This window comes from Maylandia zebra, linkage group LG2 (assembly GCF_041146795.1).
Source record: "Maylandia zebra isolate NMK-2024a linkage group LG2, Mzebra_GT3a, whole genome shotgun sequence".
NCBI lineage: Eukaryota > Metazoa > Chordata > Actinopteri > Cichliformes > Cichlidae > Maylandia > Maylandia zebra.
Window position 1 is genome coordinate 38,408,801 of NC_135168.1, and position 18,440 is coordinate 38,427,240.

The 18,440-nt window shown below is 38.2% G+C and overlaps 1 protein-coding gene across 1 annotated transcript; it reads left to right on the plus strand.

Annotated features, from left to right (window-relative positions):
* Window positions 1–4,840: 4,840 nt before the first annotated feature.
* LOC143413906 (uncharacterized) lies at window positions 4,841–15,101 on the plus strand. The gene is made up of 18 exons (XM_076877313.1): window positions 4,841–4,852; window positions 4,962–5,015; window positions 5,167–5,250; window positions 6,123–6,176; window positions 6,336–6,467; window positions 6,787–6,840; window positions 7,001–7,132; window positions 7,452–7,514; window positions 8,533–8,586; window positions 8,895–8,948; window positions 9,441–9,503; window positions 9,738–9,774; window positions 9,912–10,759; window positions 11,653–11,713; window positions 11,825–11,873; window positions 13,455–13,610; window positions 13,814–13,892; window positions 14,003–15,101. The coding sequence occupies exons 1-13, from the start codon at window positions 4,841–4,843 to the stop codon at window positions 9,926–9,928; spliced, it is 810 nt and encodes a 269-aa protein (XP_076733428.1). The 3' UTR covers window positions 9,929–10,759; window positions 11,653–11,713; window positions 11,825–11,873; window positions 13,455–13,610; window positions 13,814–13,892; window positions 14,003–15,101.
* The last annotated feature ends 3,339 nt before the right edge of the window (window positions 15,102–18,440 follow it).

The following is an 18,440-nucleotide window of genomic DNA, read 5'->3' on the forward strand; positions in this document are numbered from 1 at the left end:
CCTTGAGACCTCAGAATTAGGGAGACATTCAAAGGGGCTGTTTGGGGGGATAAATATATTTTACAGGGTTTATTTATCGGATAAAATACGTTAAATGTCACCGTTATTATTGGCCGGCCCGGAAACAGCGGGGGTGTCCAAATTCAGAGGCTGCTTCCACCTGAGGACCGGCCTTCGCGGTCTAAAGAAAGCCGGGTAGTACGTCACGAGCTCCCTCGGTGGAGTGAAACTCTGCCGTCTGCTCCTTGCTATCTAAAATATAACAGGACACTGACGTCAACTCTTCTGTTTAAACAGTTTTCTGTTTGACGTTTATTCAGCTGTGTGAAAACCCCGGAGGAACCCTCCCGAGGGAATAATAAAGTTTAATTTAATTTAATCTAATCTAATAACTTTAATCTCAGCCAAACCGATTTACTCACGAACAAATAAAACACTGAAAAAGCCAAACAATAACATTTTTAAGTTATCAAAGTGACTTGTACATCATGTTTAACCCGAGTGGTGAAAGCCCGCGGGGGTTTGAAGACGATGTGTCGATCGGCTCAGATATTTGAAGTTTACACAGCTACATTCTCACCTGAAAATATGTTAAAAGTTTTTTTGCGACCCAGAAAGAGAAATAAGAGTAATATTAAAACTAAGTCGCTGCCGTCATTGTTGGAAACTGGAACTGGCTGGGCCGCGCTATGAATTCTGCGATATGGTTTTTCAATTTTGTTGTCCGGGTGGAAAATCTGGAGAAAGGTGGGATTCTCCCGGAAAAATCGGGAGGGTTGGCATGTATGGTTGTGGCAACATCACTAACCTTGTCAAACACCTCAGAGTAAATCGTATCACAGAATATGACGAGCGTATGTTGAGGCGAACTGAAGAGGAGGAGAGGGACAGGTGCTGCTAGGGTGAGAGTCTCTCACGGAGTCCTTTAGTCCTGCAGGCAGGCAAGGTGTTCAAATAGCGCACAACTTTAGTTTTTTTATTTCTATATGATGAACTCTGCATTATTAAGTGATAAGAACAAGTAATCTGATGTCCTGTAATCATTATAGTGCTATAATTTGAGATACAATAAATAAAATCCGTTTTTTGTACAAAGTATCGGTATCGGATCACTATCGTCGATACCACCCTGAATATTACTTGGTATCGGATCGGAAAGGAAATCAGTGGTAACGCACATCACTACTGTTTGTCCGTGATTTAAACAGCCCAGCACTGCTCCCGACAAAGGGAAAAGCAATTCTGCAGGGGAGACCTACCTCGGCACTTGTGCAGGTGAAGGGAAGATATGCTTCACCATATTTTCTAATCTTTGGCTTAGAATGAAGTTGATTTGGAAACATATTCAGCTATGCTTCATCTCCTGCTTTGCGTTTCTGTAGGCGCCCGTGCTAGCAGTGTCCAAGCGTTTTGTCTCTCCCCCCCCCCCCCCCCCCCCCCCCTTGTCATCCCGCGCCCCCCCGCCATAGCTCTGCGCCCCCTAGGCCCCACACTTTGGGAAGGTCTGTATTAAGTAATCCAAAGTATTCAGAATATGTTACTCTCGTCGAGTAACGTAACGGAATACGTTACAGAATACATTTTGGGGCATGTAATCTGTAATGGAATACATTTTAAAAGTAACCTTCCCAACACTGCTCATGACCAATAGGGCTGCCACAAACGATTATTTTGATAGTTGACTATTCACTGATTATTTTTGCGATTAGTCGACTAATCAGATCAAGCATCCATTGGACATAAAAGTACAGCTTTTTGCACCAACATGCATCTGCTCTTATATAACTATCATTAGCTTACAGCTTATATTTTTTAAGGTATGTGCTAACTAAAAATAAAGACAAGATGACAGTATTTGCAGATTGTCTCGGTGGAGTTTAATAAACTCAGCTGTCTGCTCCTTGCTATCTAAAATAAAAAGGACACTGGAGTAAATTCTCGACCATCTCACACTTCTGTTTAATCAGTTTTCTGTTTGACGTTTATTCAGCTGTGTGAAAACTATAACTTTAATCTCAGCGAAACCAATTTACTCAGGAACAAATAAAACACTGAAAAAAGCCAAACAGTAACATTCTGTGGAGATACAGAAATTATTTTATTGCTGCCATATAATCTGCATCATTATAATTGCATTAATAACATTCTTTACAGCATTATTTCATCTAGTAATATTTCTCATAGTATTGATACTGCATTACAGTTGTTTATTGAAGATGTCCATTTGAGGATCCTTCCATTATGTTAACTTTTATCACAAGTACGGTTAGAAGTATTTTATACACATTGCATATCTGTGCTTATTTTGAGTTGATGTTCGGTTCATTAAGGGTCTTAAGCTTCACTGGCGTGACTGTCCAGGTGATACATGCTGAGGGAAACTAGAACATAGAAAGATAACTGCAATGCATGCTTACAGTACATATAATACATATAATCTAGGAATGTGTCAGGCCTAAGGCCTTAAACTCATTTGGTGTCTCACTATATTTTACTCTACTTGGCAACAGATGACCAGAGTCAAGAATTAGCCTCAGAGACTTTGAGGGCTTGAAGTTTATTACCTTATATGGCCGGTGTTATAGAAAAGAGAAGTTCTATGTCTGTTTATAGCTATTAAAATGTACGATTAACTGTGACTAATGTCTGGAACCTATTTTAATCTGTAATTGACGCCATGGGGGGGCGTGTACCCCACTGCTTTATCCACAACATGTATTTTGGTCAGAAGACATATGTTGATGTTTTCTCCGGGCTGTTAATAAACTCAACGTTTGATTGCACTTTTCTGGGGCCTCCATGGTTTGTGACACTGCTCTACATTGATCGATTTCGCGACAATTCTTAGGTTATTTAAGTGATTTATATATCATGTTTAACCTGAGTTGCCAAAGACCACGGGGGGTTTGAAAAGGATCTGCCACCGAAGTTCGCTGTTCTCGCCGAAAATATCTGAAAACTTTATTTTGTGACGCAAAAAGAGTAATAAAAGTAATATTAAAACTAAGTAGCTGTCGCCATTGTTGAAAACTGGAATTGGCTGAGCCGCACTATGAATTCTGGGATAGTTTGGATCACGAAGAATACACCTGACCAATCCTTCAAATCTGGGGAAATAAAGGACGCATTTGTACAAGTCTTCAAGTTTGGAAAACCTTTGTTAACCGCTGTAACATTATCGACCTACAAATGTGGCCCCTGAATTTGGACACTACCCGACAACAGCTACGATACCGGAAACTGCTCCTTCTTCTTCTTCGGCGTTTAACGGCAGCTGGGATCCTTGTAGATGCAGTGCTGCCATCTTCTGTTTCAGTCTGTTACTATATTCTTAAATCCTACTTCTTAGTCCTGCGTCTTTCAGGATCTTACAAAGCTTCAAACGTGGCGTTGACTATTAAATTAGTCGATGACGTAATCGTGACTAGTCGACGAATTGTGGCAGCCCTAATGTCCAATCAAGTTTGATCATCAGCAGCTCACTACAGGGATCTGTGCTCTCACACTTATTTATGCTGCACACAAATAAGTGTCAGTATACAGATGACTGTTATTTTTTATATCAGTATAGGTTTTATATTTCTGGATCAAGGCTTCTATTCACAAAACTGCAGAACAACAAGGTTTTAAAACAGCTTTATAAATAAATCATAGTTTTACTTCATTCATGATGCTGTGTGGGTTCTCTATTATTACTTATTAAATCACTCTACATGTTTGTTATGCTGATCTGTTGTCTGTGTTTATTTTGAAAATGCACATGCGGTGATCGAAGACTAGTCTTTGGCAGACCATTTCCACCAAGTCATTTGAACTTCTCCCTGAATACCTTCTGCCTCAAAAATGTTGATGTACCAGCTTCATTCAGGACTCACAGCATTCCTACACTTTTATCTGAGGCTGGACCCATTGTTAGTCAGTGAATACTATGAATGCTTAACCCTGTAATAAGTAAGGATTTCATTTGCACGTCTATGTGTGAGTGATTGACATTTTATTTATTGTCGTTACAGAAACAAAAGCATTTCTGCTGTTCAACCTTGGGCTAGACCTATAGATGCCTGATTAACCCTACAAACACTGACTTGCCTGTTGTAAGTAACAAAAACTAACTTGTGTTGTGTTATATTGCAAGAGCCTGATACAGATAAACACAAATAAAACATTTTTTTTAAAACAGCTGGTAATGCGAACATTATCAGGTGGTTTCTGTGAAATCCTTTGTGCTGCTCTTTTTTCAGGACTTACAGCATTCCTGCAGTTACAGGGTGAACATTAACTGACAGAAAACTAAAAGGTGGAAGGAAACAATAAATAAAAACAACACTTAAATGTAATTTCCGAAAAAAAATCCATCTTAAACATGATTCTTAAGGTCTCTGTGACTCATGACTACTATTTTAAGAAACATCACTTTTCTCTGGAGTGTTACATACTGCAACTCTAAATAATAATGACAGTAAATTGTTTTGACTTTCAATCAGAAAGTGCAAACATCAACACTTTAGTCTTGTTGTGCAAATCAAGACACTGAAGCACGTTGTATTTGTGACTGTTACCTTTGCAGATTGGTCAGTTAGTAGTACAGAGCAGGGCAACAGGCCACAGGCTTTTTGACAAAAAGTCTGTAAACTCAAAATATTTAATTAAAGATAACTTTGACATCATGTAGTCTATATGAAAGATTACATGGAGACAGAATATGACTCAAATTTTTCCATTACACCTTTCAGCCTTGACAGTCAACATTCCAGCAGTACACGTAATGAAACAGCATCAGCCAATTGGAGAGGCTCACAGAGTATATATGTAGGCGGCAACCTAAGTAAGAAGGATAAGCATGGCATCACAGGTGAATGCAACACCATTTCTTCATGCTTCTCACAATTCATTGTGTTTTATAGACAGAAAAGAAACATGGTTGTGGATTTTAAATGATTTAATATTGTATATTTCTCTAGATTCTTAGATATTTGATCAGTAATAGGTTTGATTGTGGCCTTCCGGTCACCGAGGTGAGTGGTTGCTTCTCTGTTATGTTGCAAAATGTTGCATATCTAAGCAGCAGATCCAGTACCTTTGAGATCACACTGTTGGTTTCTATATATTTTAGGCTTCAGTGCAATTTTTAATAAGTATTAATTAACACATTTACTCCTCCCTCAGTTGTTTATTATTCCTGGAGTCATGAGGGTACTCCTGGGGGCTACTCCTTCATCAGAAAATGAGAGGCATCCTGAACTGCTCATTGTGAGTATTAAAAAACAAGAAAATAAGTGAAATGTGTCAATTTTTGGGACATTTGGTTGCTTATAATAACATTTTTTTTTTTAGTTTCTGGGTTTTGTTTAGTTACAAATTAGATTATTATTTACACATTTTAGAAAATGCGGAGCACTGCAAGGGACATGGGAGAAAAGAAAATTAGGATGAACTTTTGCTCAAAAGTTTTTGCGAGATCTCACAAAACAAACTCGGGATCTTGCAAAAGTTTTGGCCACATTCTTCGGAGGCCGCCAGCTCGAAGCCGACCGGGAGGTCGAGGCACGATGTACCAGGAGGTCGAGGCACGATGTGCCGGGAGAGCGGTGTTCCCCCCGGCTGTAGTAGATCTCAACTTCCCATTAGCTTCGAGATGGTGGGTGTCAGACGTCTCCGAAAACGTAGGAGCACTTTTGCAAATACGTGTTGTCTTGTAAACGGAGCAGATATCTGACGTTTACACAGCTACATTCACACCTTAAAATATCTTAAAAGTTTAGTTTGTGACCCAGAAAGAGTAATATTACAACTAAGTAGCTGCCGCCATTGTTGGAATTCAAGTTTTGCGAGATCCCGAGTTACCTTTGCGAGATCTCGCAAAACTTTTGCGAAATCCCGAGCTAGTTTTGCGAGATCTCGCAAAGGTTCATCTTAATTTTTTTTTCTCCCATGTCCCTTGCGGGGCTTTGTAGGAAAATGAAGTTACCACGGCTTGATACTTTATTTCTTATTCCCATTCAGGATAGTCATGAATATCTAGAGCGCACCACAAAACTCATATTAGACACACGAGTTCTTCTTTTCTGTTTCATAGACAGAACAGTGTGGTTGTACTCTTTTAATATTGTATATTTCTCCAGATAAAATTCAGAGAGTTCGTAATAACTGGACTTTTGTCCAACGATGGCCTTCTGGTAAGTCAATTGAGTGGTTGTTTCTTTGTTATGTTTCAAAATGTTCCATATCTAAGCAGCAGATCCAGTACCTTTGAGATCACACTGTTAGTTTATATATAATTTAGGCTTCAGTACAATTTTAATAAGTATTAATTAACACATTTACTCATCCCTCAGTATTTTTTTTATAACGATGCACCCCGGACTGAACCCCTGCATGTGGTACTCCTGGAAATGATGAACTATAGTTTATCATATCCAGAGTACATCAGACACTTAGAAAATCAGAGCTGTCCTGAGCTGCTCACTGTGAGTATTAAAAAAAAAGAAAATAAATGAAATGTGTCAATTTTAGGGACGTTTGGTTGTTTTTCTTATAATAACATTCTTTCTTTTTTTTTAGTTTCTGGTTTTTGTTTAGTTACAAATTAGATTATTATTTACACATACTGGAAAATGAAGTTACCACGGCTTGATATTTTATTTCTTATTCCTATTCAGGATAGTCATGAATATCTAGAGCGCACCACAAAACTCATATTAGACACACGAGTTCTTCTTTTCTGTTTCATAGACAGAACAGTGTGGTTGTAGATTTTAACTCTTTTAATATTGTATATTTCTCCAGATACAATCCAGAGCATTCACAATAACTGGACTTTTGTCCAACGATGGCCTTCTGGTAAGTCAATTGAGTGGTTGTTTCTTTGTTATGTTTCAAAATGTTCCATATCTAAGCAGCAGATCCAGTACCTTTGAGATCACACTGTTAGTTTGTATATAATTTAGGCTTCAGTACAATTTTTAATAAGTATTAATTAACACATTTACTCATCCCTCAGTATTTTTTTTATAACGATGCATCCCGGACTGCACCCCTGCATGTGGTACTCCTGGAAATGATGAACTATAGTTTATCATATCCAGAGTACATCAGACACTTAGAAAATCAGAGCTGTCCTGAGCTGCTCACTGTGAGTATTAAAAAAAAAGAAAATAAATGAAATGTGTCAATTTTAGGGAAGTTTGGTTGTTTTTCTTATAATAACATTCTTTCTTTTTTTTTAGTTTCTGGTTTTTGTTTAGTTACAAATTAGATTATTATTTACACATACTGGAAAATGAAGTTACCACGGCTTGATATTTTATTTCTTATTCCTATTCAGGATAGTCATGAATATCTAGAGCGCACCACAAAACTCATATTAGACACACGAGTTCTTCTTTTCTGTTTCATAGACAGAACAGTGTGGTTGTAGATTTTAACTCTTTTAATATTGTATATTTCTCCAGATACAATCCAGAGCATTCACAATAACTGGACTTTTGTCCAACGATGGCCTTCTGATAAGTCAAGTGAGTGGTTGTTTCTTTGTTATGTTTCAAAATGTTTCATATCTAAGCAGCAGATCCAGTACCTTTGAGATCACACTGTTAGTTTATATATAATTTAGGCTTCAGTACAATTTTAATAAGTATTAATTAACACATTTACTCATCCCTCAGTATTTTCATAACGATGCACCCTGGATTGCACCCCTGCATGTGGTACTCCTGGATATGATGAACTATAGTTTATCATATCCAGGAGTAGATCAGACATTCAGAAAATCAGAGGTGTCCTGAGCTGCTCATTGTCATGATCCTGGGCCATGTTGGCCCAGTATTCTTAGTTTTCATGTATTTTTGTATTTTGTTCCTTATTTAGGCCATGCTTCCTGGGTTGCCCTTTTACGTTGTTCCTTATGTGTTTTCCCCTTGTGACTCTTACCCCCTGTGTGCCCCTCTGTGTATTTGTGAGCCCTCGTCTCTCCTTGTGTTCTATTCCATGTTTTCCCCAGCCCGTTATGTCTGTGTTCTCCCCGTGCTCTCTCTCCTCCTGTCTGAACCTCTGTGTACTTCCTGTTTTACTTTGACAGTCTCCCGTCAGTGTTACATTTACTCCTGCCGTGTCTTGTTATGATTATCAGTGTCACCTGTGTTCCCCGTGTGCTCCCACTTCCCTCGTTAACCCTCTGTGTATTTATGTCTGCGTCTCCCTCAGTTCGGTGTCGCATTCTCCCTCATGCTGTGTGTGATTCTCCCTGTGTTTCTTGGTGAGCTTTATATTTAGTTTTTCCCAGTTTAGTTTTGTATTACCCGTGATCTGCCTTTCCAGCAATAAAGCTGTGCTCTCTGAGTTTATTCCCCGTGTCCCCGTGAGTGTGCGTTTGGGTCCTCTCCTGCCTGCCACACAGCCGAATCATGACACTCATGAATATCATGAATATCTAGAGCGCATCACAAAACTCATATTAGACACACGAGTTCTTCTTTTCTGTTTCATAGACAGAACAGTGTGGTTGTACTCTTTTAATATTGTATATTTCTCCAGATAAAATTCAGAGAGTTCGTAATAACTGGACTTTTGTCCAACGATGGCCTTCTGGTAAGTCAATTGAGTGGTTGTTTCTTTGTTATGTTTCAAAATGTTCCATATCTAAGCAGCAGATCCAGTACCTTTGAGATCACACTGTTAGTTTATATATAATTTAGGCTTCAGTACAATTTTAATAAGTATTAATTAACACATTTACTCATCCCTCAGTATTTTCATAACGATGCACCCTGGATTGCACCCCTGCATGTGGTACTCCTGGATATGATGAACTATGTTTCATCAGAGTCTTTTCTGTTTCATAGACAGAACAGTGTGGTTGTAGATTTTAACTCTTTTAATATTGTATATTTCTCCAGATACAATCTGGAGCATTCGCAATAACTGGACTTTTGCCCAACGATGGCCTTCTGGTAAGTCAATTGAGTGGTTGTTTCTTTGTTATGTTTCAAAATGTTCCATATCTAAGCAGCAGATCCAGTACCTTTGAGATCACACTGTTAGTTTGTATATAATTTAGGCTTCAGTACAATTTTTAATAAGTATTAATTAACACATTTACTCATCCCTCAGTATTTTCATAACGATGCACCCTGGATTGCACCCCTGCATGTGGTACTCCTGGATATGATGAACTATAGTTTATCATATCCAGGAGTAGATCAGACATTCAGAAAATCAGAGGTGTCCTGAGCTTCTCATTGTCATGATCCTGGGCCATGTTGGCCCAGTATTCTTAGTTTGGGTCCTCTCCTGCCTGCCACACAGCCGAATCATGACACTCATGAATATCATGAATATCTAGAGCGCATCACAAAACTCATATTAGACACACGAGTTCTTCTTTTCTGTTTCATAGACAGAACAGTGTGGTTGTACTCTTTTAATATTGTATATTTCTCCAGATAAAATTCAGAGAGTTCGTAATAACTGGACTTTCGTCTAACGATGGCCTTTTGGCAATTCCAGTGAGTGGTTATTTCTTTGTTATGTTTCAAAATGTTCCATATCTAAGCAGCAGATCCAGTACCTTTGAGATCACACTGTTAGTTTATATATAATTTAGGCTTCAGTACAATTTTAATAAAATTGAATCCGGTACTATTAATCCAGTACCTTTAGTTACAAATTATATTATTATTTACACATACTGGAAAATGAAGTTACCACGGCTTGATATTTTATTCCTCATTCTCATTCAGGATATTCAAGAATATCTACAGCGCCTCCTAATTTTTGGTAAGTATTAAGCCCAGAAGAAGTCATCACACGTAGAAATAAAAGAAATGTCTTTAAAGAGATGTTCATTTTTAATCACGAATAATACAAGAGAGAATAAAATTGTTTGCAGCTTACAAATATCATGTACTTTACAGACTTCCTGCCCGAATGAGAAGGGAGATAAACAACTCGGTTACAATATTCCAAAAATAAATATACATTAAAATCTAACTGTGTACTGTTATTCTTCTCATTAACAAAATGTGCTCATGGTGTTCATACTTTTGAAGTCAATTAAGTGTTTTTGAGGTTTACTTCTTCTTGACCGTTTGATATCCCAGCCGGACAAAAAGAGTCAGATGAGGCTGGAGTATTTTTCATCAAAGCTTTATTACCAATGCGCATTGAGAGATCCCACTACACTGGCAATAAATTCCTCACACTATGTCTGACAAGGTAATTAGCAACACAGGGGCACCACAGGGGACTGTCCTCTCCCCCTTCCTCTTCACCCTCTACACCACAGACTTCAGCCACTGCACGGAGACCTGCCATCTTCAGAAGATGGCAGGAAATCTTTCCTGCCTGTGGCCATCTCCCTGTACAACGCATCCACTTAACACACTGGTTACTGCTACAACTACACATGTTTCTTTTCCAGCTATTTATTTATGAGTAACTTATGTATGTACACTCAAAAAAGTCAACTAAGGCAGTTGTTTGATTAAGTCAATAGACATTTGTCTATTTAACATGAACATATTGAGTTTAGGTTTTTAAATCATTATCAGTTGTTGGTTTAACATAAAATAACAAAAAGTTTAATGAACTAGATTTGCATTCTTCAGTTCAATTAAATGTAATTATTTTAAATCAACAACTCTAAAACCGATGCCTAGTGCGCATGCTCAAACTTCCCAGAAGTGAAGAGGCGGGAACGCGGAGAAAGTTATATGTGTTCAGTGGACTGCCATTTCCCTCTGCGGAATCTTCCACAATACAGGTAAGTAATAAATAACTCAAAATATCTTGGTCAAACGAAGTTGTTCTGTCCGTTAATTGTTTAACAATGTTTTTAATTCCAAATGTGTAAGTTGTCATTAGACAGCGGGAGTGGAGCAAATACAGTGAAAATCTGGTATTAGACGGTGCCAATCGGTACCGTCTAATACCTGATTTCTAATCCGCTCTGGGTATATTTATACTATTATTAGCATTTCCACTTCATTGTTTTTCTTTTTTTTTTTTTTACCCGTTTTTGCAGTTAGTCTTATAGTGTTTTTAGCGGTTATTGATATGTTTAATTCAACATTTAACACGTTTGTAATTCACTTTCAAAGTAAATGAAGTTAGCTAAAGCTAGTATGGTTGTCTCATTGAACTTTTACCTAGCTCTCTTAGCATTCACTTTGGTTTTAAATGACGGTTATTGCAAGACATGGTCTTTGTTCACTTTTTTATTATCATTTGCATTTTTTCTTTCTTTCTTTCTCTCTCCTTTTATTTTAAGCATTCGGCCTCGCGCAGTAATGCAAGTTAAACTAGCATGCGAGTTGCTAAATATTAGCTGTGTCCAAATTCAGGGGCTGCATCCTTCGAATTGACTTGAATACTAGTGCATGGGAAAAAGAGCATAAGCACGAGGTCAAAGGAAAAGGCAATGGCGGATAGTTATGAAAATTGCCTGTCGGACCTTTACCGCAACTACCAGCATCTTTATTGCATAGTGTGAAACACTGCTATTACATTTGGCAACAGATTGGATATTTATCTGTGAATTTTATATTGCAAGAGGTATTTATATGTATTTGTATTTTTTTTATACATTTGCAACAAAGTAAAAAAAAATCCACTGGAATTTTTATAAAATAATTTTGTCTGTTTTCTTTACCATAGTAACACCACAAAGAAAGCTGACCCCTTTTTCTGATTGTTTGTGCCTCCTCTTTAATACATGGTAAGCCTTTTACCATCATATATTTTTTATGATAGTTTTATGATTTAATCAAAGTGAAAAAAAGGTGCCAATAAAACTATCCTTAAAACTGCTTTTCTTTTTTTCTTTCAGTGACTTGTATGTGGCAGTGCAAGCGTTGTTCCATCAGGGAGAGTAGTAGGTACAAATTATTGAAACACTGTACAGGGCTCGCAAAATCGCTAGCCCGACGTCCCGGGGCTAGCGATTTTTCCAGTCGGGCTACCAAAATCTATCTCTGCCCTGCCCGTCGGGCTGTCATAGGAAGGAAAATTATGTCAATGCTTTTGCATTCTTTCGGAAATGTAGCTGGGTAATTATGTCATTGGCATCGGTGAGCCACTGTCAATATGTGACATATTGAAATTGCGTTTGAATTCGCGCTTGTTTTTTGCTTTCACTTTGCAATCGCGCGAACTGTGTATAGAGAGTGACAGTACTGATTGGTGAGTGATGATAATTTGCGCACCAATTCCTCTGACATCGTCTTATCAATCGTTAGCTTACTATGTAAACATGACAAGTGAAATCTCCCGCAGCTTAAACATGTGAGAGGTTGATCGCGCAGAGAATCACTGAGCGTTATGTGAGTGGGTGTGTAAAAGCAGCAGGATATATATTTTAGTTCTGCTGAGCCAAATAAGACAGGTCAGGGTGAAGAAGTGACAGCCAAAGAAAAGCTTACCACAAAACGGAAAAGTTATGACAAATCAGACTATAAGGCAAAAAGAAAGTGCAGCTTTATGGTTTCATGAACAAAAGAATTTCTGTGGCTGCAATATGACGAGCTAAATAACCAGGGCTGCACATAAGTGGTCCGCAGGTGCGTATTTGCTGTCAAAATAAAAAACGCGCACAAGATAAGAAGTTGCAACGCGTGTTTGCATACATAAGATTTTCTGGAGGAGGACAGACATTTGTTTAGAACTCTTAAATATGTCGAAGAAGCTCCTTTAAGCAATTACTTTGGTGTTCCTCCACCTCCAGAGAAATGTCAGAAGGAGTCCGAACCACAAAAGAAGCGCGTATTCTCGGAAAAGTGGTTGCAGGAGGTGAGCTGGCTTCAAACAAATGATGAACGCACAGAGATGTGGTGCGGAATGTGCCGTGAAAATCCCACTCTAGCGGACAAAAACAGTGCTTTTTATATGGATGCAAACGCTCGTTGCAACTTCTTATCTGTTGCGCGTCTTTTATTTTGACAGTGAATGCGCACATGCGGACCACTTATGTGCACCCGTGTAAATAACATAATGTTCTGCCGGGTGTGTTGTTGGTTTTCCCTCGATTTCTGAGTCGACCAGCGCCTTTGTTACTGGGACCAGTCATTTGAAGAAAGGCCCCCATTAGAAATGGATTATTGCTCAGTCTGCAATATCTTTCCCAGAACAAACACCAATTGCAAACAATATACTAAAAATAAACCTGAAAAATCTGTTTAGAACAGTGTACTATGTTGCAAAGAGTGAACTACCACTGGTGCAATTTAGCAGTCTTTGCAAACTTCAAAAAGCAAACGGCCTCGATCTTGGTTCCACTTGCCTCTTACTTGTGACTTTAGTGGAAATTTCAAATTCAGGATCTGACACAGACTGATTCATGTCCTACACAGACAGCACTGATGTCTGCATGGTCTTCTAAAAGCAGCTTTAGTCAGCTTAGATGTGAAGTGAGTGAAATATACAGTTGACTTTTTAATCAATGTATTTGTTCTCTATTGCAGATTGACAAGGAGTTTCTGCGAATCACCACAAAGCCTCTGCTATCTACTTTCTTTGCCGAGCTTGACCAATACGCGCCACGCTTAATGGAAATCTTTCTGACCAAAGGAGGGACACATGGAAAGAAAATAAGAGGTCTCATGCTTGCCATCTCCAAGGTTTGTATTAGGATTGAGTAGACTTTGTCATAGGCAGCAAAAATAACTTTTATTTGGAGATGAAGTTGTCAATTTTTTTTCGGCTTAACAAGTGGTAGATGCCAGGTTCTAACCTAAAGAATAATTATGCAAGTTAACTGATTACCCTAGCTTTAAGAAAAACAGAATGGTTTTGGCTCATATTATCTCCTCCTCCTCTCCAGCATGATAACATCCATACCAGACGAGCATGCATCTTGAAGTCTTTGTGCATCCACCTAAACGAAGACTATGACGATGAGTGTAATTTTCTGTTTATTACTTTGACTACTTGGATTTTATGAACAGCATAGAAACAGTTGTTTAAACAATCTCTTAATTTTTACTTTGTTGTCTTATATTTTTTCATGTAGGATACGGACATCGAGGCAAAAAGCTGCATGGAGCAAACTGTGATGGGGGTGTACGTCATCCAGAAGGAGGGTGCTGAACCTGAAGATGACCCAGAGGACGTTGGTGTCCTGATTGAGGGTGTGGAGGCTAACACTGATTTGGGTAACATTGCACGAGCATGTGCTCTGTTGTTTGGACTCATATACTGTTTGAACCTGAGCTACCCACCAGAACTTAAATGCACCTTTGAAGTCCTCCAGAAGATACTTTTAAATCTTGATGGACAAAAGCTCTCTTCAAAGGTACAGTTTCTGAAAAACAAGCTTATGGGGTGAGAGCACTTGAAAATGACTGATAGGTCTTGAATGGTTCATTGGTGCAATGGTGATTTCCAATATATAATGTTAATATTTGAGTTGTTTATATTTTTTTCTTTCATTCAAAAATTTTTTTTTTTAAAGTTTTTGGATTCTCTCTGTTGGGCAATTCACCTTTTATACAGCACTGCAGATGATTTTTGTTTGTCCTTATATAGATGGCTCAAAATGGATCAGAAGTACTGACAGAAGTACTATGTTGTGTTTATGTGTCAATGGCCTGTAAAGTTTAAGACCACTGCCACCTGTTAAGTTCACTGTATTATTGTGTCCATTTTGCTTGCTAGCATGTTTTAAAACACAGCAAAACTATATTGCTAGCTGTGGAGGACTGCAACCAAAATTTAAAAAATAAATACAGAAATATAAAAATTGGTCAAACTAATAATTATTTCAATGAGATACACCAAACAAATATAGATTTTCATCACCTATGGATTTTTTTGTTGTTGTATTGCCCCCAAATTATTTCTAATTATTTTATTCTATTTTTCCAAATTCACACAATTCTATTTTGTCACATGTTTTAACTTGCCAAGTGGGAGATGTATTTTTATCTTTTAGTTTAATTTTTTTAAATGCAGTCGATATATTGAGCAAATTTTTCATCTGTTTTTAGTTGTGGAAGCTTTAGTTCCAACATATTACCTATGTAAATAAGTATTCTAACGTTTTACCTTTTGAAGTGGCATAATGCTTGCAGGTGTACAAAAATGGTGAGCTTTTATATTGTCCATTAAATCCAGTTAATAAAGATAATGTTATCATAATCTGATTGTGACTTTTTTTGTAAAGTAGTGGGTTTCTAAATGTGTAACAAATGTAAACAAATCTAATTGAAATAATTTGGTTGAAATGAGTGAAATCATTGCCTTGATTAACAAAGTAGCTGTTGAAACAACAAGATTTAATTCTGTTTTCCTAAACTTTTTAAATTGTGTAGAATGAATTAAAACAAATTTCACTCTTGTTACGAGTTCAAAATTGGGGATGGAGACAAGATGAAAAACCAAAAGAACAACACTGGTCCGGTCGGGTTCAGTCAAACAATGATTTTAATGATCACAGCGTGGGAGATAAACACCGTATGCAGACAGCATCAGATCTCAAAATGGTGGAGCATTGCTCAAACTCTTATAGGCTCTGGTGCCTCCACCTTATCATAAAAGCATAAACATTCACACTCTCTCTCACACATGGCGCCTAAGCTACGACCTTGGCTCCCTGTTTATCTGCTCCTGCTGAGATGGAGCAGGAAGCTCCAGTATGTTCTGTTCTCTTCTAATCAGACAAATAAGACGATGACTCTCTGCGAACAGTATTTCTTATAACTTAGCAGTATAATGCATCATAAAACAACATCATTCATTCACAATAAATCAGCAGTCTAAGGTAATGCAAATCAGTCTAACAAATGCAATAGTTATCAGCTTCTTCTAGTTCAGGAGAATAATGCAAACTAAAACTACATAATAATTCACAATCCTTAATTAGGCATAAAATAATATTATAACCCAACATTAAAATTTAATAATTCCCTCTGTTGAGCTCTGGATTCTCCAGAGCTCACCTACACCCTGCAATCCAGTGTGGCCGGGTCCATTTTGACTCACTCCTCCGGCCCTTTGTCCCTCTGTTGGGCGAACCATATGTGAGATGACCTCTGTGTTCGCGCGGTTCAGATGCAAGAAAAACTATTTTTACAACAGTAGCAGGTACAGATGACACTCCCCAGGTCTCCCACAGCTTTATTTTGGTGCTACCTTATACCCTTCAGACGTACTCAGACTAGAACCTCTGTCCAAGGAGCTTTTGACCTTTATTTTATTGCTGCAGCCACCAGTGTCGTCCAGTTGGGTGGCCCTTTGCTCTTCTTTCTTCAACCTCAGGGGTTAGACAACCCTTCAGTCGTTGCACAGATCAGGGGATTATTCTGCCCCGATTTCAAACAACAATCTGTGTATCCTCCGGTCCGGTGTATCCTCCAGAAAAAGGAACAGGAACGTGTCCCCCTTTTGCCCAAGAGCCTCTCGAACGTCGTTGTTCTGGTGTTCCTGGATTTCCGCCAACCCCTTCATGGTTATCGCTGTGTTTATGGGATCCATCCTTTCAGGTGACTAATCGGAGCCCAAACGCCATGACACTTGGACCCAGTTGGTATCTCGGCCATCACTGTGTCTGTCTCCGCTGCAAAGGATCCTCGTATATCTGTGACCTCGTCTGGTGTCTGCTCCTTTCTCTGTAAGAGACAAAAAACCAAAACACCTCCCTACCTAGCCCTAATAATCTAATGTTGTTATCTATTGACCTTCCAGTGATTCAGAATTGGTGTAGAACACTGAGAATGTCCCAGGGACTTATTCTAATCATATCCTATGTGTGTGTAAGCGTGTTTGCATTTAGCCCTCTGCACTCAAGGCATTTCCTACACTTTATCAATCCGGACCATCACGCCGAACGAAGCTTATGACCTTCAAAAGACCGAGTGCCAACTCATTATAAGCACATTTGCAAGGTGTGTAAGAAAATTATTAGGACCACTCATTTTAACAAAAGGCATCAAAAACAAATTAGCCATTTATAATCCCAACATTTGCCCCCCCCCCCCTAAAAAAATTCAGTTCATTTCAATGATTCAATGATGAAAAATGATTTATAAAACCTTTAGGGTCACTATTAGCTTAAATTTACCAAACCTAAGTTATTAAAACACAAATGAAGTCATAGAAATGTTCATATAACCCTTGATTAATGTTAATACTCAACTCCCCCCTTTTTTTGACACATTCCCATGTGTCAAACCAACGGAGCTAGGAAATTAAAAGGTTAGTGACCTCATATCTTAGAAACCATGAGACCTCCAGTGCTGTCATCCCATGTTAGGGAATGAAATCAATCTAATTGACATGTTAGATCTGTTTAACTATTGGTTCCACCCAGAGCCTGCGTCCTTAGAATCACCAAGAAACAAAACCTGCATTAATATGAACTTCACTTGAATATGAACTTGTTGACTACTTTTTGACACAGCAAAGGAATACTGTTAAGTTGATCTGTGGGTAATGTTCTAACTCATGTATATAAAAGTAAATGTATGTCGTTTAATTAACTGCCACTACTTAAACCTTAGCAAAGGATATAACTGAAAAAAGATCACAAAGAATGACTGAAAAAATGATATCAGTGTTATGTAAGCGCGTGCGGCCTTCTATGCTCGAAGCCTTTCCCCCCCATGTATCAGTTCAGACATAGCGCTGACTGTGGCTCTTAACCCTTTATTGACTTTGAACACAACTCTATAATGAGCAACAGATTGCAATGTGTGAGATGATCATGGTTACACCGGCAATGAAAGATCACATTATTCCGACACCTGTAAATAGAAGATTAACCTTAGGTTATAACCATCACTGCAACACAAAAGTTAGTACAATGTCGAAAGCTTCAATAAATCATTAATGCAATGCTTGTTATATTATTATTATTATTATTCTGGTGCAATAATAATACTGATGCTGAAATCACAGTAAAACCACCCCTTTTTTTTACCTCTTTTACTTCACATATAACGTACATAAATGTATCTTTTACCAGCCTCTTTTAAATTTTTTATTTCCCCCCATTTTTCCCTCACTGATCACAGCAGGGGAAACTTAGTTTTGATTCAGCCATGAATGCAGCTCACCTGATTCATCACTGAGCTCCACCGTCACTGGCGTCTGAAAGGGTGGCGCTGCATGCTTTTCCTTTAATGTCACTATTTTCAATCTGTTAATTAGAGTGCTTAAACATGAAGTAGACTGCGTCCACAACAAGTCAATACAGCTGTAAATATGGCTAATTATCAATCTATTACCAATCAAAATCAAAATAGCTTTTATTTCATGCATGCTTTTAGTCAACCACTCACCCAGAGGATTTCCAATCCCAGAAGTTTCCTTCTCTTCATTTAATGAGTCTGTCCTCCTTCCATGCCCTGGTAACTGGTCCATCCAGAGCAACATGATCATGAAATATACTTACAACAAGCCAAACCACACCTTGGTCACACCAATCTTTTTCCGCCCTAAAGATGCTCAAT